Genomic DNA, 24,447 nt, shown 5'->3' on the forward strand with positions numbered 1-24,447 from the left:
CTTTAGTGTATCTTGTTTTCTATCCTTTCACCCCTACCCCATCCCCTTTCAAATTGCTGCTGTTGACTGCAAATTTCCCAATTGTGGGATGAATAAATGTTTTCTGATTCCTCAACGGCTACAATGTAAAATTGTCATTTTTGATTGAGCGTTTATGTTGACTTTTTTCTGTCTCTTCTCCTTTGTGCTATTCTGAGACCGTCATCGTTCCCTGAATTATTTTTAAACATACTATATACAAACTGCGTACGGTTTAGCATACTTTTATTTCGAAGGTGGTGAACGGCGTTCACTGTGGACAGATTTCCGGTATACATAGTATTCACAATAGCTGACTTGGCGCATGTTTTGACAGCGGCCAGAACGCCGTTGACATCCGCTAACCAAATTCTCCTGAATTTGTCGGCTACGTGTTCAAAATGTCCACTCGGAGCGCCCACCACTGTCTTGCTCGGTTAAAACATATTTCGTTGAAGCTTGTGTCCGATTAAAGTCGTTTCGTTGTACGTTGGACTTTCTAAGCCTCGTTTAGCTTCGCCGAGTTTGCTAGCCGCTAATAAAGTGGGCCAAGTGCTCTACGCATCGCTCCGCGTAGATCATAAGCGAAACATTTTGTAACTGTCGTGTGAACAATGTACGCAAGAAGGACACCAGAAGACGAGAAGGACCTTTGTGAAGAAAAACAGGACAACAAGGGACAACGTCAACTGCTGGACGCCATTTGGAGGATGCAGCCAAGAACTGTTCTTAACAGATTAGGTTGGCCCTTACTGTTCGTCTCGCTTGTTTTCAAATCTTTTTGAACAGGCTTCGTGTTTTTTACACAGTGCACACACGCTCAAGTAAGTAACATACAATGGCTGTAGGAAATCACAAGTGCAAAGGCACAAGGCGTCTGTAATCTCTCAGTCGAGTGGTCCATCGATAGACTGTTTCTTCAGCCATCATCTGTACTTCTTTGAAGGTGTCGGACATTTCGCTTCTTATTCAAGAGGCTTCTTCAGCGAACTAAAATTTGCTGGTAGTTTTGGCCGTGTGTATATATATATATATATATATATATATATATATATATATATATATATATATATATATATATATATATAGTAAAGTCTCGTTATATCGATATTCTCGGAGTCCGAAAAAAATATCGATATAACCGGGACTATATATATATATATATATATATATATATATATATATATATATATATATATAATCTCCCTTCCTAAATGTCATGCAACACCTTCCTTTTTCAACTTCCACCATTTTGTCCTCACATCAGCCTTTGGTTTCTTCATCTTTCATCAGGTTTGGACTCCAGATGAAGAACGCTGAAGGACAGATGGTGCTTGACTTTGCTAAGAGAATGGAAATGGCTATTGTGCCTACTGTCCAGACGTGGCGGTGCCAGACTCTGCTTTGACAGGTCCCCGCTCTCAGGTTGGGGGGAGCAGAGGACCATTGCCTGAGGCTACACTGATTACTCCTATTTTCCTGACTGATTACTTCTATTGACCTGCCTGATAATGGTGTCTACGACTGGCCTGATTCCCCATTGGTCCGGTATCACCTCATCAGCATAACTAAGCCTATGTTGCCTAAAAAGTCTATTGTCGGAACGATCCAAATTGAACCTCACTCCACGATGGGGATTTAGTTAAGTGTTTTGCTGTTTCATGAAAATAGTTTCTTTTACTCCCCTTTCAAACCATTATTTTCTTTCGCTAAGATTTTAACCTCATTGTCGCCAAATGAGTGGTTGCTAGATTTTAGGTGCATATTTAGTGCAGATTGAGGACCACTAGTATTATCCCTGCGATGTTGATAAAGTCTTGCCCATAGCACAACCATGAATTTGTTTGGAAATTTTTCCCTAAATTGAAAACATGTTGTATTAAGGCAAATTTCCAATAATTGGCAGATGTGGTCCGATTTAAGTTTGGTTCTGTCATGCAGAGAAGAGTCCACCATCAGTCTCGTCCTCACCACTGAGACTAAGATAAGATGCCAATGTTTCCTCAGGCTCCAATTTGAGGTCTTTGATACTCTCTACGAACCCTGCGGTGTTCTCTATGTGATGTTTTGTGTTACCAACCAACGGACCTAAGATAGTTTTAAAATATTTTGCCTACATTGTATGTTGAGGAGTAAATGCTACAAACAATGGGTCTGAGGGGGAACCCTTCTTAATGTATTTTTGCCAGTCCATAGATACATTGTGTAGCCTCTCCCGGGAATAATCTAAAGTACATCTGTTTGTCTATTAGTTTTCCTTTCTCGAACTTTTGGAGACAGTCTATAATTTCTTTCTTGTACCTATTGGAAAGGTCTTTTTAATTGCTCATAAGTGTTAGAATCACTGATTCACCTATGTATTTGTCTTCATAATCCAATGTGTTGACAAGCACTGTACACCTACCCTTGTCTGCTGGCAAAATAGTAATATTTTTATCTTTTTGGAGAGTAGTTAACGCCTTTCGCTCTTCTAATGTTATGTTGGACAGAGGTGGTTTGACAGAGAAGGGCTGATATGTTTATGTGTAGATCCTCTGCATACGAAGGTTTGTTGTTTCTAATGGCCGATTCAATAGCTGTGATGTAGTCTATTGTAGGTATCGTTTTAGGAGTCACTGAGAAATTTAAACCTTTGGTTAGTACACCCTTTTCTGTCTTTTAGAGGTCTCTGTCTGACAAATTTTTAATCCAATTCTCCCTTGAAATCTGCTCATTCCTAAATTTTCTCGTGTGGCTTTGTGTGTTGTTTTTTTTTGTGCACATGCGCTCAAATAAGTAACACACAATACCTGTAGGAAATCACAAGTGCAAAGGCACAAAGCTCTCATCACATTTATATAATCAAAAGTTTTTAAACTTGTGCAACATCAGGTCTTTTCTTTCTGACTAAACCGGATCTGACATCAGGCAGCTCTTGTAATTATATGAGCAACTCGTATTTGCTTGTTCGACTAGCGATGCCTGACTGTAGACCAAACGGAGCATACGCTGCTGTGAGGCAGTCAGTCTCTCTCTCTCTCTCTCTCTCTCTCTCTCTCTCTCTCTCTCTCTCTCTCTCTCTCTCTCTCTCTCTCTCTCTCTCTCTCTCTCTCTCTCTCTCTCTCGCTCTCTCTCTCTCTCTCTCTCTCTCTCTCTCTCTCTCTCTCTCTCTCTCTCTGTCTCTCTCTCGTGTGTGGAGGAGTAGCATAGACAGAGATAAACATAGGCAGAGATTTTCCCGCAAGATCAACCTGATGAAGCGCAAGTGAACATACACAGTCGAGAATAATAATAATAATACATTTAATTTCCAAGTGCCTTTCAGAATCCCTTTGACTGCACCATATGCACAAAGATATTCAACCAAAAGATGTATGAGCCTTCAGACACGCAAAAAAATAACTTTTGCATGCTCACCGTAGGCTTGTTTGGACCAGCACATCCAGGCGTACTAGGACGAAAACAGCTTTACATGCTTCGTTTTTTGGCAATATTCAAGTAGTACTTGCACACTAGACGCAGATGGGTGTGAAGCCCTTCGGCTGAGAAAACACGCACGCGGATGCTAAAAGCTGCGTATGTGACTGTGTGTGGCTGGGGAGGAAGTGTGCGCGCAGACAAAGATAGAGATTGTGTTACCTGAAAAAAGCGGCATGTCTGGAAAAAGCAGCACATGTCTCAGTGCCTCCTTCATGATCAGTCTTTTGAATTTCACCACGAATGTGATGCTGTTCATGTCACATTTTGAGTGGTAATCTCAACTAATTTATCTCTGAGTAACTGACCATAATTGCATGTGGGTCTGTCTTTTTGTGTCATGCAGATATCAGAGAAGAAGCTTATCCTGCGCGGCTGAATGCAGAGCCCTCTCACTTTCAAGAGGAAGAAGAGGGAGCCCGCAACATTAAAAGAGAGGAGCCAGAGCACCTTTGCACCAAAAATGATGTCAACAGATCATCAAACGGTGATGATCAAGATGAAGAGTCTGACGGTGATCTGACATGTCACACTGACGACAAACCCTGCAAATCTTCTGTGTGTGGCAAAACGTTTACTGATCAAAGTCATTTGAAAAAGCATGCGAAAACCCACACTGGTGAGAAACATTTTGCCTGCTCAGTTTGTGGCAAAGGATTCTCTCGGAAGGGCAATTTAATTAGCCACACAAGAACCCACACTGGTGAGAAACCTTTTCCCTGCTTAGTGTGTGGGCAAATATTCTCTAAGAAGGGCTCTTTAAATAGCCACAAAAGAACCCACACTGGTGAGAAACATTTTTCCTGTTTGGTTTGTGGCAAAAGATTCTCTCACAAGGGCATTTTAATTCGCCACACAAGAACCCACACCGATGAGTACCCTTTTTCCTGTTCCATTTGTGGCAAAGGATTCTTTCAGAAGGGCTCTTTAAATAGCCACACAAGAACCCACACTGGTGAGAAAACTTTTACCTGTTCAGATTGTGGCAAAGGATTCTCTCAGAAGAGCATTTTAATTCGCCACACAAGAACCCACACTGGTGAGAAACCTTTTCTCTGCCCAGTTTGTGGTAAAGGATTCTCTCGGAAGGGGCAATTGATTATCCACACAAGAATTCACACTGGTGAGAAACCCTTTTCCTGTCCAGATTGTGGCAAAGGATTCTCTCAGAAGGGCTTTTTAAATAGCCACACAAGAACCCACACTGGTGAGAAACCTTTTTCCTGTTCAGTTTGTGGCAAAGATTTCTCTCAGAAGGGCCATTTAAATCGCCACACAAGAATCCACACTGGTGAGAAACCTTTTTCCTGTTCAGTTTGTGGCAAAGAATTCTCTCAAAAGGGCCATTTAAATAGCCACACAAAAATCCACACTGCTGAGAAACATTTTGCCTGTTAAGAATGTGGTCAAAGATTCTTAAGGAAGCATTATAAAACAACAAAATCCTTCATTAAACCGGTCTGGTGGGGTGAGGTTCAATTTGGATCATTCATACAATAGCCTGCTTAGGCAAAACAGGTTAGGCAACTTTCGTAATGCTGATGAGGGTCGTAATGCTGATGAGGTGATACCGGTGGGAGTGGGGCAAATAGGCCAGTCGTTAGTCAGGAATGTAGGAACAATCAGTGGGGCCACAGGGAGGGGTCCTCTGCCCCCCTCAACCTGAGAGTAGGGACCTATCATAGCTATGTCCGGCGCCACCATGACTGGACATTAGGGATATATAAATAGGGCCGACACGACCAGTCAGACTTTAGTTCGCTGACGAAGCCTCTTGGATAGGAGGCGAAACGTCCGAAACCTTCAAAATTGTACAGATGACGGCTGAAGAAACCTTCTCATCGATGGACCACTCCTGTACGACTGAGAGCTTACACAGACGCATTACTTAAAAGTGCACGTGAGAATCCACACCGGTGAGAAAGCTTTTGCCTGCCAAGTTTGTTGCAAAGGATTCTCGAAGGAGGGAAATTTAATTAGCCACACAATAATCCGCACCGCTGAGAAACCTTTTGCCTGGCCAGTTTGTGGCAAAGAATTCTCTCAGAAGAGCCATTTACTGTAATGACCACACAAGAATCCACACTGGTGAGAAACCCTCTTCTCTGCTCGTGGCCAAAGATTTTCTGTGAAGGGACTCCTAAAAAGACACTCAAGAACCGACACTGGGCAAAAACTAATCCTGACCCTGTCAGTCTGATTGTAATTTACATACATTCTTTTTTTCCCCTTGGGAACATTGAAATGTTTTTTTTTTTTCCCCGGCTTTTAGTTATGGTTATTAAATGTAGTACTTTTCCCTGTATCATTGTTGACTGTACAGCACCCCACGTGTTGTGAAATGTGTTTAATCTTCTTTGATTGGGTGCGATCTTGAAAAAAAAATTACTGAAAAAAGCAACCATGTATAGTAAGACGATTTTAGCCGAAAAAAAACGACCATGTATATATGGGTGAAAAAAATGACTATATACTGTATAGCTCATTGTTTGGTTCACCCTGTCAGGTTTGTTTCATCTTGTCATGTTTTTTGTTTGCTACTTTTGACCTTTTTGTTCTGATGACTTTGTTTGAGATTTTGTTCCTGCTTATTTTATTGAATACAATTTGTCAAATACATCCTGTTCCTCCCTCCTGCCTGCTTTTTTGGGGTCCACCACCATCACCTGATGGACTGACCGACATTTTACGCATGACACCGAGCCACACTTTCTTCTTTTGTTTTTTTTTTTTTTTTCGTCTTCGCCGAGGAGGAACTTCTCAATGCCTTTTTAAATGATTTGAGTCTTGAGCAAGATGTACCCGCCGGCACGGTATCAGCCCGGGCAGCCATTGAAGTTCACTGTGACCGGATCAAGGAGGAGTTCCAGTTTCTGCAAGCTCAGTATCACAGTCTGGGACTCTAATCGGTGACCACTGAAGTGAAGGGCATTTACCATCGGCAGTGTGTTTGACCCCCCGCAAAACAACATTGCAGACTACCGGGATGACACCAGAGCTCGAGCCCTGCTCGCCTTGCAGTCGGCGCCGTGCAGCCCTCTGTGGGTGGCAGTCACCCGCACGCCTTCCACCACCAGCCGTTGCTCGCCTTCCTCGCGTCCCCTCTCCCCCAGGCCTTGGCCAGACACGAGGGTAGGGACTTTGAGTTTGTCATGCGCCAGAGGACCCTCACCATTGGCCGGAACTCGTCCCACGGCTCTGTGGACATCAATATGGGCCACTCGAGCTTCATCGTGGCGGCACTTGCAAACCAGAACCAGAACCATTGTGGACATTACAACTACTTAAAATGAGGCAAAAACACCATACAAATTTTGATCAATAATAATAATACAGTCAAGTCTCGTTATATCGGTATCGGTTATATTGATAATACTGCTTATTACGATACAATTTTCATTTCCCGCCAAATTTCTAGTTTTTTATGTATAATTAGTTCCATTTCGTACGATACATGATTATGACAATAATCCGGTTACTATGCTGTTCTTTTTCATCTCCCGCTGGCCATTTTGCTGTTTATATCGATACAAAAGCAGTTTAAGGTGAATCGATATTTGCTTTGGGGCTTCTATACAGGACCACCATTATCGAAATCTGTATCAGTCGCACCGTTGGTCACGTGACCAGCTTCCGTGTCTTGCGCAGTGTAGCAGACGCCATCTTCTACCATTTTCAACCATGGCGAAACGAAAGAATTGTGACCTCGGAACGAAATAAGGCAATTGTGGCTGTTGAGGAGAATCCAACACGGAGCAAATCCTCCATTGCAAAAGAATTCGACGTGCCGCAAAATACTTTATCAACGTGGTTGACGAGTAAGGATAAAATAAAGACTGCATACAAAGCGTTGGACTTCGGACCTGGATGGATGACGAGTAAGGATAAAATAAAGACTGCATACAAAGCGTTGGACTTCGGACCTGGATGGATCAAAGAGGATTAGAACGTCACAATACTGTAGTCTTCTTATACAGTATACAGTTGTTTGACACCTATTTCAAACATGGGGAAACGAATTGTGATATCCGAACAACGTACAAGGCAATCGTGGCTGTGGGGGATAATCCAACAAGCAACTCCATCGCGAAATAGTTCGACGTGCCGCAGAATACTTCAACGTAAGTAATATAAACATTGCAGTTTTCGTTTTCCATACATGTATTTAATTGTGCTGTATTCAGATATCATTATCGCTTGCAATAGTCACTGTTTTTCATATGTACATACAAACAGCTGGCGTTCATGGTTTCTCTCATGTACAATGTCGAGTGATACTCAGAGTCACGATTGCAAGAGTGCATTATAAAAATAATGACGTTTTTATTTAACGCATAAGTTTGTTTTTCACTTTACTACAGTACAAAAGCATGCTAGATACGCAATCCATGAACCCAATGTGAAAAGTACATGCCTTATCAAAATCCCTCATTTATTGCCCCCGCTTCATGCAGGATCGGATATATCGATAGTACGGTTATATCGATATTTTTTTCTGACTCCCAAGAATATTGATATAACGAGACTACTGTAATAATAATAATATATATTTTATTTCAAGCGCCTTTCAAAACTCTCAAGGACACTTTACGGTCACAGACGAGCATAGATGCAATAATAGATAAAATACAATTATAAATATAATACAATAAATAAAATACAATTATAAATAGAAACAAGAGATAGAGCTACACAGAAAATGCAATTTTGAATAGGTGGGTTTTGAGATGGGATTTGAAAGTCGTAAGATGATACGAATATTGGGAGGAAGTGAGTTCCAGAGTTTGAGGGCAGAGCAGCTGAAAGCTCTGTCCCCCATCGTGCTGAGAGGGCCAGGGGGCACACAGAGGTAGAGGCAGGAACAGGATCTGAGGGAACAAGAGGGAATAGAAATTCGAAGGTCAGATATGTATGGGGGGCCAAGGTCAATGTCAAAGATAGACTTGTGAAAAAAATACCAACATTTCTGCTTGTCAATCATGAAAATATATATTTTAAGACAACAAAACAGAAATATTTTACAATCGACCAAACATTTAATTATCTTGTTTGAAAAGTGCCATGAATTGTAAGACATTGTTTGTTCCTCACTTCAAATATGCACATCAACATTCAATACTGTCAATGAATCATAAACATTTCACAACTCTAGTTAACAGTTTCACACCTCAAGCATTGTTATTTTCTATTGCAATTTTTTTTTTTTGCTTTCTTCAGTTGCACCTTTGAGTAAGGTCAAATTGTGGCCCTTGTTGCCAGAAGCAGTCCTCATTTTTCTGGTCATGTGGCTTCCAAGAACTTTTATTGACAGGCTTGACCTAAACTCTGTTTTGTTGACGTGGCTAAATATGCACTCACAGTCACCATTGCTGTGGTACATGACCAGCACAGATTTATCCACAAGGCACACCTTCTTCCTCCTGAAATTAGAGCTGAAACAATCAGAACAAGAGATTTAGCAATTAAGCAGAACCCACTCATACACCTGCTGCAATGGATGAAATGGAATGAAATGTTTGAAGATCATGAAAAAGCTAAATGAATGACTGCATTTGAGGAAAGAAATGTGCATGTATTTTGGCTTTCCAGTGAGGAAATGTACAAAGTGTGATATTAAAGAAATGGTCATCATGGATATACCATATGCAATAAATTCAACTGTTCATCTTTTAATTATATTTTTTTTCTGTGTATACGACAGGGGGCTGTTCCATAAAGCATTTGCATTAGCTCTATTACATTAACATTCCACTAAGGTAACTAAGAATAGGTTACCTCAGTGTTTTGTGCCCCAGGTCTTTGACTGATATTGCCATGTATTGCAATCGATGGTTCAATACCAGAACATACAGTATGTGTAATGTTACAGCTCTACCTGAATTGCTTTGAGGGCTTGTTTCCGTTTACAGTGATCACTCGCTACTTCGCGATTCACTTATAGCGGTTTCAGTGCATCGTGGATATTTTTTTAGGGAAAAAAAATCTTCAGAATTTAAAAAAAGGCCAATGACTCAGAGGTTTTTTGCGTGGATGTAGCTTGATTGGTTTCCAGCACTGATGTCACCCAAGCCCCGCCGAGCACCCCTATCTGTCGTATCACATAGGTTGTTATTACAGTGATCTATATCATGCTTCACCTACCGCGGCTTGGCTGCTTCGCAGAATTTTTTGCAATGCTTTTTTGTACAGTGAATTATGATTGCCTCAGGCGCGTTACTGTTTTCTCGACGTGAAAAAAAGTTAATACTGGTTTTATTATACCCATGCCAGCAGTTTTCATAGCTACGCGACAGTGACCTATATATATATTGGATATTGGATATGCCTTTATTAGTCCCGGGTATAATCTAAAATACATCTGTTTATCTATATGTTTTCCTTTCTCTAACTTTTGGAGACAGTCAATCATTTCTTTCTTGTATCTATTGGAAGGGTCCCTTTTTAGTTGCTCATACGTGTTAGAATCACTGATTAACCTATTTATTTTGTCTTCATAATCCAATGTGTGTTTAAGGCAAAAATTAGTGCATCCAAAAGATAGGCTACCAAATGAAAAACAAAGTAATGTAGTTTATTCCATACATTGTAAGAATGAAAATTGTAAAGAGCAGTACATTGGGGAGACTCAACAAAAAAAGACTTTATCAACATCGCAGGGATAATACTAGTGGGCCTCAATCGGCAGTACATTTGCACCTAAAAGCTAGCAACCACTCATTTGACGACAATGAGGTTAAAATCTTAGCGAAAGAACATAGATGGTTTGAAAGGGGAGTAAAAGAAGCGATTTTCATAAAACAACTAAATCCTTCATTAAACCGTTTTGGTGGGGTGAGGTTCAATTTGGATCGTTCATACAATAGCCTGCTTAGGCAAAACAGGTTAGGCAACTTTCGTAATGCTGATGAGGTGATACCGGTGGGAGTGGGGCAAATAGGCCAGTCGTTAGTCAGGAATGTAGGAACAATCAGTGGGGCCACAGGGAGGGGTCCTCTGCCCCCCCAACCTGAGAGTAGGGAGCAATCATAGCTGTGTCCGGCGCCACCATGTCTGGACATTAGGGATATATAAATAGAGCCGATACGACCAGTCAGGCTTTAGTTCGCTGACGAAGCCTCTTGGATAGGAGGCGAAACGTCCGAAACCTTCACATTTGTACAGATGACGGCTGAAGAAACCTTCTCATCGATTGGGGGAGAATCTCTAACCCAAACAAAAGAGGCACAAAATGGCGACCTCCAGTGGCCACTTCCGCTTCCACAGGCTGATAAATTCCTTCTATGGTGCTTTGACGCCCTCTTCTGGTGGCTTTTGGGTGCAACACAAGGTCCCCAGACTTCCACAGGCTGATAAATTCCTTCTATGGTGCTTTGACGCCCTCTTCTGGTGGCTTTTGGGTGCAACACAAGGTGCTCAACCGCACCCGCTCGTTGGCTTGTGTGACTGGTTAAAAGGTACCTTATTTCGTATTTTGGTTACAGGTAAAGTAGGTTAAAAAGTACCTTATTTAGTATTGTGGTTACAGGTGAAGAAAATCACATAATTAAATTGGTTTACAAATGGTATACATCTAAAATGTTTATTAAACAAGGAACACCTGCTTCGGTTAGTGTTTCGTGTCGGACCGATTTACATTGTTGGACAGGAAGTTAGAGTTGTATTAAATTCATCCTGTCTACTTGATATCTAATTTAAAACAGATTCTTTTCTTACAGACAGTGTAGGTGTTCAATTACCTGACATGTTTCAGCGAATACTTCTGACGAAGGCGGAAGTATATGCCGAAACATGTCAGGAGCTGCTGTCAAGGCGGCCACTCTCGCGGCAGCCATCTTGAAGTCAAAACAACAACAAATAATTAATAATGTGACACAAAAGAGACAAGCATTCAATCTTCAGCACTTTCTATCGATTTGAGTTATTCCAGGTTGAGTGAATGTGGCTCCCGCTGCTTACCCACAGAAAAAAAGGTATCATCTGACTGTAAAGTGACCTTGAGAGTTTTGAAAGGCGCTTAGAAATTAAATGTATTATTATTATTACTTTCACTGTCTTTGTTGTATGAAGCAGTTCTAGAGGATCAAAGCATCCTTTTCACCAGTGGATGAGGGACGTCATGCCAAAAAAATGTGCATGTTTACTACAAGCTAAATGTTGAAAGCAAACACCAAGCTGTATCATCCATTGACCAAAAGAAATTGTCTCACATCTCCTATCCCACGGACTGTAAATCCGCTTCAATTCCAAGCCGCGACCTTTCCGACCTTTCGGCTGAACAAAACGGGGCTGTGAAAATGCCACCCATGACAGTCGCAAAAAAAGCAAAATGGCCGCCGAGCTGTGCAGCCATGACAGTCAAATGGCAGCGACATTCCTGTCGATCAAAAACAGTGCTGGCATATTGGTGATGCTGAAAAGGCGCAACCGCTCAGCAGAGGGCACATGAGCAAAGACTTTTCCTGTCTCGTCTGCGTCTTCATCCCCAAAATGGGATGGGAGACATCTTTGTCAGCCGGGGGGGGGGGGCTTCATACTCTGAAAAATCGCATAAAAAAGCAACAAACAAAAAAGAAAACAAGTCGCTTGAGCCTCTTTTGATATGTGGGGCCACTTGGGTGTGCGTGCATGTGAAGCCGTGAAAGTGGTGATGGGACCAGATTTTGCAGGCCTGCAAATTGAAATGGTAAAGACGTCACTTCCTTTTCATGTCAAAACTTTATTTGGATTCACGTGGACACGGAAACGACTGGTCGCTCGCAAAGGCGTCTCCACGTAGAAAGGAGCGGTCGCTTGAGGACTTCACCCCCTACCCCCACATCCCGTGTGCAGATGGCGAGTCCGATTGGACGCGTGGGGCCACTTTGCCGACAGACGCTTCGCGGAAGACAAAAGCGCACGCAAGCGCAGCGCCGAGCGCTTCCGGGACCGAGGGCGCCGCCCTCGCTGGCAGCCCCTCCCCTATCGCTCGTGCACCTCCGGCGCCTCTTGGTCCTCGTCGTCCTTTGAGCCGATCAGCCGCCGACGGGCAAAGTCTTCAAAGACGATGTCGTCGTCATTGTCGCCGCTGCGGAGCCCAAAACGCAGACGTGAGCGACGGCGTGAAGGCGCAACTCCGCCCATGGCAAGCGCCCCCCATCAACTTACGTGGCGTCAAAGTGGATCAGGTCGGGGTAGCTGGGCGCTTCCTCGGCAGCTGCAAGACAAGACAAATGAGCCACCCCCCCCAGGCGTGGGGGTGCGGGGCTTCCCTACCTTGGCCCCCCTGCGCCGACTCCTGCTGAGGCTTGGGGTGCATCAGGGTGAAGGGCAGCTCCAGGGACACGTCGCTGGGGAGCAAAACAACAGCTGAGCCCCCCAATCGCAAACATTTTATAATAATAATAATAATAATACTGTAACGTCCGTGCTTGTGAGTTGCATGTTTGGGGGCTGGGCTAGTCGGGGGAGCATGACGTCACGGAGAGAAGGGAGGACCCGACAACGAGTTGTCCGCCAGAGAGCATGACTGTGCGTGAGTTGTGGCGTAACAACAACTCCGTTATGATTGTGCTAACTGCAACGTTTGCTTAATAAAAGCCTGACCAGCTGTGCCAACGACTGTGAGCAACCTTTATCACGCCGAGGGGCATTACAATACATTTCATTTGTAAGTGCCTTTCAAAACTCTCAAGGTCACTTTACAGTCCCGGGATACATTTTTTTTGTGGGGAGCCACACACGCCAGCGTTCACTCAACCCGGAAGTAACTCAAATAGATAGAATGCTAGCTAGCTTGCCAGTAGATAGCTAATAGATAGCTAGCCACTTAGCTGATATGTTTCGGCGTATACTTCTGTCTTCATCAGAGTGTCACTGATGTTGTGACGCGCCGTTTGGTTACATTGCTAGCTAGCTAGCTTGATAAATAAAGAAATATTCAGATTAAATGATATCTAGCTGGCTATGTATTCGCTATATAGCTATCTATTTATTATTATTTATTGGCTAGCTAGCTAGCTTTCGATCTATTTAATAATAATACATTTCATTTCTAAGCGCCTTACAAAACTCTCAAGGTCACTTTACAGTCACAGGATCAGTTTGTCTATTATTATTATAACATGGCAGTCTGATGATGTCATCAGCGTCCAGTCAAAATGGCAGGAAGCTTTCCACCGACCGTGGCAAAAGATTTTACTTTGAAAGCAGTTGAAGCCAAGAGAAACCCCCCCCCCCCCTCTCCCCAGGCAAATGTCTAACGGGAGGGGGGGTTTCTAGGGGAAGAGAGGGGCTCACCTGGGGGCCAAGTCTCCCAGGAGCCTGCGGAATACAAAAAGCAGACAAGATGCTCAATGGCAGGGGGAGGCGAAGGGGTCAAGGGGGGTTGAGCAAAATGAAAAGAAAGCAAGCAGACTGACCCGCCTCGAGAAACCAGCAGCTTCACTTTGACTTTGTACGACACCATGATGCCCAACAACTCCTTGTCAGCCCCCGAGCGCAACCTGAACACATCCGGACGGCCGTCTCCATTTTAGGGGGCGGAGCCAAAAACAAAATGCCCCCCCGCTCTCACCGGCGAAGGACTCACTGCGTGCTGGAGGCCAGGTTGGTGTCTTGGTGCTTGAGCTTCCCGTCCAGCGCCAGGCCTCGCTTGTCCCGATTGTTGCACAGAAACGGCGTCAGCGTGAAAACCTTGCAAGACGTCCAACCCGACGCCACCGCCTCGCTAGGCCCGCCGCCGGGAGACACGAGACACCATTAGCAAGACGTGCCGTGGTGTCTGCTTCTGCTAGCCAAACGCTGCTTCCGCTAGCGTTGGCCTGCGGCGCATCGCCGCTCATTGTTAGCTCATCGTTAGCTCTTTGTTAGCTCATTGCTAGCTCTTTGTTAGCTGTCTGCTAGCTCTTTGTTAGCTGATTGCTAGCTCTTTGTTAGCTGATTGCTAGCTCTTCGTTAGCTTATTGCTAGCTCTTTGTTAGCTGATTGCTAACAATTTGTTAGCTCATTGCTAGCTCTTTGTTAGCTCATTGCTAGCTCTTTGTTAGCTGATTGATAGCTCTTTGTTAGCTGATTGCTAGCTCTTCGTTAGCTTATTGCTAGCTCTTTGTTAGCTGATTGCTAACAATTTGTTAGCTCATTGCTAGCTCTTTGTTAGCTCATTTCTAGCTCTTTGTTAGCTGATTGATAGCTCTTTGTTAGCTGATTGCTAGCTCTTCGTTAGCTTATTGCTAGCTCTTTGTTAGCTGATTGCTAACTTTGTTACCTCATTGCTCGTGCTTTGATAGCCCATTGCTAGCTGATTGTTAGCTGATTGATAACGCTTTTGTTAGCTCATAGCTAGCGCTTTGTTAGCTGATTGATAATGCTTTTGTTAGCTGATTGATAACGCTTTTGTTAGCTCATAGCTAGCGCTTTGTTAGCTGATTGCTAGCCAGTGCGGCTCTGGCCTTTTCCCACTTTAGCTTAGCATTGGGCTAGAGCGCACTTTAAGCTTTTTTTTCTTCCCTTGTGTCTTTCCATGAGGCTCGCATGGACTCCGAATGTTCCCCACTGTGTGAGGCTCGCGTGGGTCTGACTTAAATCCCCCAGCTTGCCCCCCGCTTGCCGCGACTCACTCGGACTCTTGGCACGCCACGGGACACTTGTACTGCGCCGTGTTGAACAGGCAGATGTCGGCATATTGTCGCACTGGAGAGGACGACGGGGCACCAATGAGAAGGACGCCAGAGGGGAGAACCCGACCGCCCCCCCTCCCCCCCGTACCCGACACCTTCATCTTCTTCACCGTCTTGTTGCTGTTGTTGGTGACGCGAACGTTGACGCCGATGGGCTCGCCGTGGTAGTAAATCTGAAAGAGGTTCAGACATGTCGGTCGGTTCCTCCCCTGGGGTGGGGGGTCAGGCCACGGGGGGTGGGGGGTGGGAGGGGGCGGGCTCACCTGTTTGTCCAGAGACGCCTCCAGGTGGAGCGCTTTGTCCGACATCAAGAAGTGGCGGGTGGTTTCGGCGGCGGGCTGCGGTCCGACTTTGTCGGGGGCGAACTGGACCTTGCGGATCACCAGCCGCACAGAGTTCCTGCGCCGCCGCCGCGTTATAGTCGGGCGGGGGGAACGCCTTCCTTTGCCCCCCCCCCCCACCTTTTTTCCCTCCTAATGCTACCAGGAAGCCGCTTACCTTTTGTGAATCTTTTCCTCGGCGTTGTCGCCGCAAAACACTTTGACTTCAAAGTCCACGCCGCAGGCCTGAAGGGGACACGCGAGCTCATTTGGAGCTAGCGGAGGAAGGGAGGCTGAGGGGGGCGGGGCGATTACCTTTCCGGTGTCCTCGGGGCCCGGCTGCAGCGTGACGGAGCAAGGCAGGTTGAGTGGCATCTGGAAAAGGGCCACATCCAAAGCTTAGCCGAGGACCCCCCATGGGCCGCCCTCCCCCCCACGCCGCCATGGCAACCTGGAAGGTGAAGGGGTAAGCGTGCCCCCCCAGTTTCTTGATTAGGCGCTCCTGCAAAGGCGTCAGCCGGCTTTGGGCTTCGGCGCCGGGCGGGAAGACCGGCGCCAAGGCCACAAACAGATCTTTGCGAAAGGTCAAGCCCAGCACGTCCAGATCTTCGCGGCCGTAGCGGAAGGCGCAGGTTAGCGTCGCAAACACTGCAAGACAAGGAGGGGGTCAGGTGGGGGGGCACCCGGGTCCACAAATGACCTCGGGAAACCTGGAAAACTTTGCCCCAAACCTTTTCTCTCCTTCAAGTAGTCGGGGTCAATGAGGACGACGCCATCTGGTGGTGAAAAGGCACCGAAGCGTCACTAAGGGAGGTCGAGGGGGGTGGGGTGGGCGTTTTTGCGTTTGCCTTACCGACGGGTTCTACTCGGTCCACGTGGTCCACAAAGTCTCTCTTGCCCAGGTAGACGGTGAGCTGAAAGGGGGGCGGACGGACGGAAGTTGGGGACGGATTTGAGCGTGGACGCGCGGCGAGCGCCAACGACCGGAGCGGCACTCACCCTCCCGTTGGGACTGGCCTTTTTGAACACCCTGAAAGACAAAACACACATTGGGGATCAACATTTTGACCCCCCCATCGAAATAATAATAATAATAATAATAATAATAAATTTGATTTTAAGCGCCTTTCAAAACTCTCAAGGTCACTTTACAGTCACAGGATACGTTTTTCTGTGGGTGAGCAGCGGCACCCACGCGCACCAGCGTTCACTCAACCCCAGCTAGCTTTCTATCTCAAATAGATAGAAAGCTAGCTTTCTATCAAATAGATAGAAAGCTAGCTAGCTAGCTAATAGATAGCAAATAAACAGTTGATAGCCTGATAGCCAACAACTATCCAGCTAGACAATTTACACCCAGCCAGCCAGCGAGACAGCTAATGGCTAGTAAGCTAGCTAATAAAGAGCTAATAGCCAGATAGCCAACAGCTAGCCAGCTAGATAGTTTACAGTCAGTCAGCAAGACACCTAATAGCTATCTAGCTAATAGATAGCAAGTAAATAGTTCATAGATAGCCAGTTTACAGCCAGTCAGCTAGACAGCTAATAGCTAGATAGATAGTTAATAGATAGCAAATAAATAGCTAACAGATCGCCAATAGTTAATAGATAGCCAGTCATCTAGACAGCTAATGGATAGCAAAGCAATCCACCAATCCTAAACCAATTTGGAAATTTAGAACCCTTTGGCTTCAACAAACAATCCATCGGTTGAAAATGGCCACTTGGGCTTTGATTGGAGCGTCAATCGATTTTTGGGCCCTTGGGCCGGGTGGGTGTGGGGGGTCGCTTTGATCCGGCTCCGTAGAAAACCCCAGTGGTCCCTTTGTGACCTTTGAACACTTTGAGCAAAGTAAGGCGCCGGCAGGCGTTGGGCGGCACCGCCCGGTCTGCACTTTCTGTTTTCGCTGCTCAGCCACTTCCTGTCTTCGCTGGGTGACGTCACGCCCCCCCCCCCCTCCGCCCCGACGGCTACTTTTAACTTTTGCACGTATGATTGTAAAACGGCTTATTTTTGCGACATGGTCCCGTGTGGTTCTGGCTGTGTTGTCATGGAAACCAGGTTCGACTCTCTCACAGGAAACACACGCACGCGCGCGCAGGCATTCGCTTCCCACGCAAGGGTGCACGTCATAAAATGCGAAACGCATTCTTTGCCATCACGATTGAGGGAAAAAAACAGCACAAGACAGCAGGCACGCGCACGCGCAAAAGCTACCTGGTTCCTTTCTCTGCCATCCTGACGCCAGCAATGACGAGCCAGTGGACACGCCGAGGAAGATGAAGAAGAGGAGGAGGAGGCGAGCGGCGGGTGGGGGGGGGGGTCCGTCACCGTGGAAACGGATGGGAGGATGTGTTGTCCGCGGTCACGTGATCAGAGGCGAGATCACCAAGATTCCGCTGCCCTGCCGTGACGTATTCTCGGCCCCTCCCGGACGCACGAAGGCGTGCAGGCAGGTGGCGTCCCCCACCGGCTCTTTAAAGGACAATCGACACCATTTTTTTCTTTCCGAACTGACATCAGAAAAAAGTTTTATAGCATCTAAAATACCCAAAATATTTTATATATAATAATAATAATATATATTAATATTTTATATTAAAATATTATTATTATTATATTATATATATATCTAAAATATATAATATAATATAATATAATAATAATAATATTTTAATATAAAATATTAAAACATATTATTATATTATTATTATATATAAAATATTTTGGGTATTTTAGATGCTATAAAATGTTTTTATATTTTGCATTTTATATCGTTGATATTTTTAGTCAAATGCAAAACACCAATAAAATTATTTAAGTGTCCCAAAACTACAGTGATACCTCGGATCTCGACCATAATCCGTTCGAGAACCCTGTTCGAAAAGCGATTTGTTCGAACACCGAAACCATTTTTAAATCATTTTAATCTGTTCCAACCCCCTGAATGTTTACCTTTTTAGTACAGTATTTTATGCATTACTTTATGCATGAAATTGCACATTAAAATGCTGACCAACACATAAAAAGCAAAGTATATCTCAGGAAATGTTAAGCAAAATGGCAAAGACACAAATAACATAAACATAACCCAGACTAATTGTACATTCGTAAAGAAAAGAATTATGAAAAGGATTTGTTACCTTTGTGGTGGTCAGCAGAAGGCACAGGTGGACGGAGGAAGGAAATTCATTGTTTGGAAGGTGAGTCCCCTTCCATAAAAACTCTTCTGTCTGAGGGGTACTCACACGTTCAAATCTCTTTGCTATGGATGACTCGACTACAGGATGTTCTTTTCTCTTCAAATATCTATCCAATGACACTTGTTCTCACTCCCACAGCCACATCACTAGATTTCACAGCCTCCTTATTCTTTAATATCGTACTGATCGTAGATTTCGCCATGCTGTATTCCCTACCAGGGGTGCTCAATACGTCGATCGTGATCGAACAATCGATCTCCATTGTCCTATTGGTAGATCGCAAGACAAGGTGATGTGACATTGTCAGGAACTGATGCTTAACAAATCAGGTGGAGTTCTTTTGAAAAAAACTCGACGTCAGCCAAACAGCCATTCCTTTATTTGATTGAGGCAAGCTCATCGCTGGACCCACTGCAGTTTGCCTACCAGCCCAGCATCGGTGTGGAGGATGCCATCATCTACCTCCTCCATACGGCGTTGCTGCACCTGGAGAATGCTGGGAGCACGGTGAGGATCACATTCTTCGATTTCTCCAGTGCCTTCAACACCATCCAGCCCAGTCTACTGGGGGACAAGCTGCAGCATGCCGGAGTCGACCATCACCTCACATCCTGGATTACAGACTACCTCACAAACAGGCCACAGTACGTGAGGGTAAAGAACTGTGAGTCGGACAGGCTTCTCTGCAGCACCGGAGCGCCGCAGGGAACAGTCCTGGCTCCATTCCTCTTCACCCTCTACACCTCGGACTTCAACTACAACACCCCAACCTGCCACCTTCAGAAGTTCTCTGACGACTCAGCTATTGTCGGCCTCATTACAGAGGGAGACGATAGGGAGTACAGGGGACTGACAAAGGACTTTGTGGACTGGTGCCAGCAGAATCACCTCCAGATCAACACTGGCAAAACCAAGGAGCTGGTGGTGGATTTCTGCAGGAAACAATCGTCACCTGCACCATTGAAGATCCAGGGTTCGGACATTGAGAGGGTGACCTCCTACAAGTACCTGGGTGTTACTCTCAACAATAAACTGGACTGGACAACAAACACGGATGCCCTAATCAAAAAGGGACAGAGTCGCCTCTTCCTCCTCAGGAAACTGAGGTCTTTTGGAGTTCAGGGGTCACTCCTAAAGACTTTCTATGACTCTGTGGTGGCATCAGCCATCCACTATGGCATTGTCTGCTGGTCAGGCAGCATCACCACCCGGGACAGAAAAAGACTGGAGCGCTTTGTCAAGCGGGCCAGTTCTGTCGTGGGCTGCTCGCTGGACTCTCTTGAGGAGGTGGGCAACAGACGGACGCTAGCTAAACTAAAAGCTATGACGGACAGCCCCTCCCACCCCCTCCTGCCCATCCTGACAGCTCTGGGTAGCTCCTTTAGCCAGAGACTATTACACCCGCGCTGCAAGAAGGAGAGGTACCGCCGCTCGTTCCTACCGACTGCTGTCAGGCTTCACAATTCCCAATGATCACATGTGGAAAAAAAAAAAAAAAAAAAAAAACTGGACACTTGTAAATATGGGTTGTTGCAATATATCTAAATGCATCTCTTGATTCTGCACTATGTACAGTCTTGTTTATAGAACGGTTTTTGCACATCTACATTTGCACAGTATACAGTTGACATTTTTATTTTGTTATGCTTAGAATATCTTGTTTTCTATCCTTTCACTCCCACCCCAACCCCATCCCTCTTCAATTGCTGCTGTGGACTGCAAATTTCCCCATTGCGGGACGAATAAAGGTATTCTGATTCTGATTCTGATTCTGATAATAATATATATTCTCATCTCATCTCATTTTCCGTACCGCTTATTCCTCAGTAGGGTCGCGGGGGTTGCTGGAGCCTATCTCAGCTGTCTTCGGGCACGAGGCGGGGGACACCCTGAATTGGTTGCCAGCCAATCGCAGGGCACACAAAGACGTACAACAGTCACTCTCACACTCATACCTAGGGACAATTTGGAGTAGTCAATATGCCTGCCATGCATGTTTTTGGCGTGTGGGAGGAAACCGGAGGACCCGGAGAAAACCCACGCGGGTCCGGGGAGAACATGCAAACTCCACACAGGGAGGCCGGACCGGGACGCGAACCGGCGACCTCTGCACTGTGAAGCCGGTGTGCTAACCACTCGACTACCGGGCCGCCCTAATAATATATCTTAATATTTTATATTAAAATATTATTATTATATTATATATATAAAATATATAATATAATATAATAATAATATTTTAATATAAAATATTAAAACATATTATTATTATATTATTATTATTATATAAAAAATATTTTGGGTATTTTAGATGCTATAAAATGTTTTTATATTTTGCATTTTATATCTTTGATATTTTTAGTCAAATGCAAAACACCAATAAAATTACTTAAAGTGTCCCAAAACTACAGTGATACCTCGGATCTCGACCATAATCCGTTCTAGAACCCTGTTCGAAAAGCGATTTGTTCGAACACCGAAACCATTTTTCCCATTACAAATAATGTAAATCATTTTAATCTGTTCCAACCCCTTGAATGTTTACCTTTTTAGTACAGTATTTTATGCATTACTTTATGCATGAAATTGCACATTAAAATGCTGACCAACACATAAAAAGCAAAGTATATCTCAGGAAATGTTAAGCAAAATGGCAAAGACACAAATAACATAAACATAACCCAGGCTAATTGTACGTTCGTAAAGAAAAGAATTATGAAAAGGATTTGTTACCTTTGTGGTGGTCAGCAGAAGGCACAGGTGGACGGAGGAAGCAAATTCATTGTTTGGAAGGTGAGTCCCCTTCCATAAAAACTCTTCTGTCTGAGGGGTGCTCACATGTTCAAATCTCTTTGCTATGGATGACTCGACTACAGGATGTTCTTTTCTCTTCGGATATCTATCCAATGACACTTGTTCTCACTCCCACAGCCACATCACTAGATTTCACAGCCTCCTTATTCTTTAATATCGTACTGATCGTAGATTTCGCCATGCTGTATTCCCTACCAGGGGTGCTCAATACGTCGATCGTGATCGAACAATCGATCTCCATTGTCCTATTGGTAGATCGCAAGACAAGGTGATGTGACATTGTCAGGAACTGATGCTTAACAAATCAGGTGGAGTTCTTTTGAAAAAAACTCGACGTCAGCCAATCAGCCATTCCTTTATTTGATTGAGACACCGGAGAACCAATCAAATTCGTTGCAAAGTGAACAAGGATGTCGTTAGTTACATCCTAATTTTTTGCTCGTTTTTTTCCCCTTAAACGTAAGATAGAGTATAAAAAAGTGGAATAGCTGGACCAAGTAATACGGAATGAGAGGATGACTTTTTTTCACGATGACATTTTCAAGTGCGGTTGTCTCGTCTGCCGGTTATCAAAGTGAACTCAGGTAATGGCAAACAATAATTATGTTGTGTTGTGCAACATCTGCGGATATACATCAACATACATTGCAATAATCTTCACTATATTTCTCAATAAATATGAGTAAATCATTTTGACTTGGTCATTTCAAAAGTACACCTCCCTTGCTGAAAAAAGTGTGAGCACCCCTGCCCTAGCCAGATCAGACACTCGCACACCTCCTTCATGTTTTGCTATTATTTCTTTCTTAAATGCAATAGTTGTACGCACTATTTTTCTTTTTTCACTTGTAGCAGCACTTACTTTCTTTGGAGGCATGATTAGGGGCTAAAACTCTTCGTACACCTATATTAAACGCGAGAGCAAAACGCAGCACGTCCGCAAGCAATAACAGTTGGTCACGAAGAGAGCGATACACCCGTACGCACCCCACCCTCGCGTACGCACTCAGGCGTCGTACCGGCGTTCGAACTACGAAGCAAGAATTTCTCGAATATTTTGTTCTGACTCCGATTTGTTTGAACTGTGAGTCGTTCGAAAACCGAGGTTCCACTATACTTCAAAATGACCTCGGAAATAGCGAGTTTCAGAAGGTCCCGTCCCCTTGTTTGCGACGTCACGCCAGGACATCTTGCCTTGCCCTAGATTCTAGAATCAAAGCAATGGCTTCAGATTCGGAGAAGATGCTTTCTTGTTACTCATCCAGTTATGAATATGATTCATGTTGAGTGTGTGTATGTGTGTGTAGCATATGTCACACTGCTCCAGAATGTTGTGACAGGTCGAAAAGCAGCGGTGACGTCACGACCGCAGGTAGACTAACATGGCGGCACAATAAAGATGTTGACAAAGCAACTCTACTCCTCTCATTCCTCCGGACACAACATTGGCGACGAAGATGGACTTCTACACAGTTCCCCTCCCCTCGGTTCTCGCGCTCCCCGGTGAGCCACCAGTCCCGTGGTCCCGCTGGTATGACTCTTTCACGACATATCTGACGGCAATCGGAATAAACGAGGCAAGCGACGCACGGCTAACGGCTATGCTAGTGCACAGCTTGGGAAGTGAGGGGCAGCGCATGTTTCGTACACTCGAACCCGCGCAGAAATACAGAGATTGCGTCGCTTTGTTGGACAGACATTTCGCCCCACCGCAGAGCGTGATTGTCCGGCGGATTGACGGCAACAAACAGGCTTGGAGGAGGAAATGATGATTAGGAATCAACTCGCGGAGCACCCGATTGATCCCAAGCTACGGGAGAAACTGTTATTGTCCCCCGACGACCTCCCACTATCGAAGGCTGTGGAGATGGCGTTCCAATTGGAGAACGCAGCACAATTAACGGCTCGGCTCATGAACCCATCCACACCTTCACACTCTCCCGCGTTGGCACAGATTGTTTCTCCAACCCCTCCACTCCCTGAAGCCACCTCCAGTTACGAATCCACCTCTAAATACGACGGTGCCGAGATATATGTGGCCAGACGTCAAGGGGCCGACACACGCATGCCTTGTGCCAACTGTGGGTCTGCCTCGCACCCCACACGTGCGCCCACTTGCAGAGCCACCGGACAACGATACCAACGCTGCGGAAAGATGAATCATTTCGCCAGGATGTGCCGCTCTGCTCCCACCTCCACCAACGACGGTGCTCCCACGTCAACATAGCTGTCACGCCGCTCACCAGACCAGCCGAGGCGGACCACCATCCACTGCGTGGGCTCGCGCACCATGCCATTCAAGTGGTGCATAGTGGAACTGGATGGAGTGAGCTTACCACTCCTGCTCGACACTGCAGCCTCCAGGTCACGGTTGAACGTGTCCACAGTTCGACATCTATTTCCTCATCTCCCGATCGAGGCCAACGCTGAGGACTTGTTTGGCTATGGCCAAACGAAGATTGGCATGGTGGGCACTGCCACCTTCACAGTGCGCTATGGCTCGAGGACTCTCGCCCCTTCACTTTCCAAATATCCCGTCATGGCGCCAACCTCTTGGGCTTGGACTTGTTTTGTGCACTCTGCTTTTCTATCTCTGACAATGCGGGTGCCACAATTCATCCTCAGGCCAACAGGGGTGTAGAAAGCTCCAACCAAGCAGACAGACGGCCTTCCCTACTCTTCCTCAGCCAGCAGAGGGGCCAATGAGAAGTGCCGGGCGAAGCAACGCACACTTACTGTGTCAGACTGGGTCCGCATTCGGCGGCCAAGCTGCTCTCACAAATTGGACTCATTCTGGACAGCACCAGTCCAGATTACCGCCCAACTCGGACCGACCACCTTCTGTCTGGCTGACGGGTCCCGTTGGCATGGCTTCTCAGACTCCTTCTCAGACTACTGACGTCCTGTCACACATCCGAGAACACCGGTGGGACACCTTGAAGAGCGTGGTGAACCAGCCATGCCCGTAGGGCCAAAGCCTC

General features: G+C 45.3%; 2 protein-coding genes across 4 annotated transcripts; one reads left to right on the top strand and one right to left on the bottom strand.

The window, feature by feature from the left end:
- Positions 1–331: 331 nt before the first annotated feature.
- On the top strand, positions 332–5,521 carry LOC148887987 (uncharacterized). Of its 3 annotated transcripts, none has more exons than XR_016117130.1 (3): positions 622–759; positions 1,312–1,443; positions 3,821–3,959. XR_016117130.1 is itself a non-coding variant. In XM_089013235.1 (2 exons), the coding sequence occupies exons 1-2, from the start codon at positions 633–635 to the stop codon at positions 4,870–4,872; spliced, it is 1,179 nt and encodes a 392-aa protein (XP_088869361.1). In that variant the 5' UTR covers positions 332–632; the 3' UTR covers positions 4,873–5,521. The 3 variants fall into 3 exon arrangements, 1 of the variants encoding a protein (XP_088869361.1); XR_016117129.1 differs by having other exon boundaries at positions 1,312–1,659; positions 3,821–3,949; XM_089013235.1 differs by lacking the exon at positions 1,312–1,443 and having other exon boundaries at positions 332–759; positions 3,821–5,521.
- Positions 5,522–12,074: 6,553 nt separating this feature from the next.
- Positions 12,075–17,759, bottom strand: LOC148887988 (beta-arrestin-1-like). Its single transcript, XM_089013129.1, has 16 exons — positions 17,667–17,759; positions 16,448–16,478; positions 16,302–16,362; positions 16,180–16,224; positions 15,900–16,096; positions 15,764–15,823; positions 15,627–15,694; positions 15,392–15,527; positions 15,217–15,301; positions 15,069–15,141; positions 14,042–14,179; positions 13,872–13,955; positions 13,750–13,773; positions 12,727–12,800; positions 12,619–12,667; positions 12,075–12,538 (listed from the first exon to the last, which is right to left on the bottom strand). The coding sequence occupies exons 1-16, from the start codon at positions 17,684–17,686 to the stop codon at positions 12,433–12,435; spliced, it is 1,251 nt and encodes a 416-aa protein (XP_088869255.1). The 5' UTR covers positions 17,687–17,759; the 3' UTR covers positions 12,075–12,432.
- Between the last annotated feature and the right edge of the window lie 6,688 nt (positions 17,760–24,447).

Source organism: Hippocampus bargibanti, linkage group LG14 (genome assembly GCF_051943395.1).
Source record: "Hippocampus bargibanti isolate YZ-2025 linkage group LG14, ASM5194339v1, whole genome shotgun sequence".
NCBI classification, from domain to species: domain Eukaryota; kingdom Metazoa; phylum Chordata; class Actinopteri; order Syngnathiformes; family Syngnathidae; genus Hippocampus; species Hippocampus bargibanti.

Bases quoted from the DNA above. Each gene is read 5' to 3' on its own strand.
- LOC148887987 (XM_089013235.1), top strand. From the start codon at position 633: ATGTACGCAAGAAGGACACCAGAAGACGAGAAGGACCTTTGTGAAGAA. The intron at 760-3,820 runs GTTGGCCCTTAC...TGTGTCATGCAG, and splicing joins AACTGTTCTTAACAGATTAG to ATATCAGAGAAGAAGCTTAT.
- LOC148887988 (XM_089013129.1), bottom strand. From the start codon at position 17,686: ATGGCAGAGAAAGGAACCAG. The intron at 16,225-16,301 runs GTAAGGCAAACG...TTTCACCACCAG, and splicing joins GGACCGAGTAGAACCCGTCG to ATGGCGTCGTCCTCATTGAC. The intron at 14,180-15,068 runs GTGAGTCGCGGC...CGGCGGGCCTAG, and splicing joins GTGGCGTGCCAAGAGTCCGA to CGAGGCGGTGGCGTCGGGTT.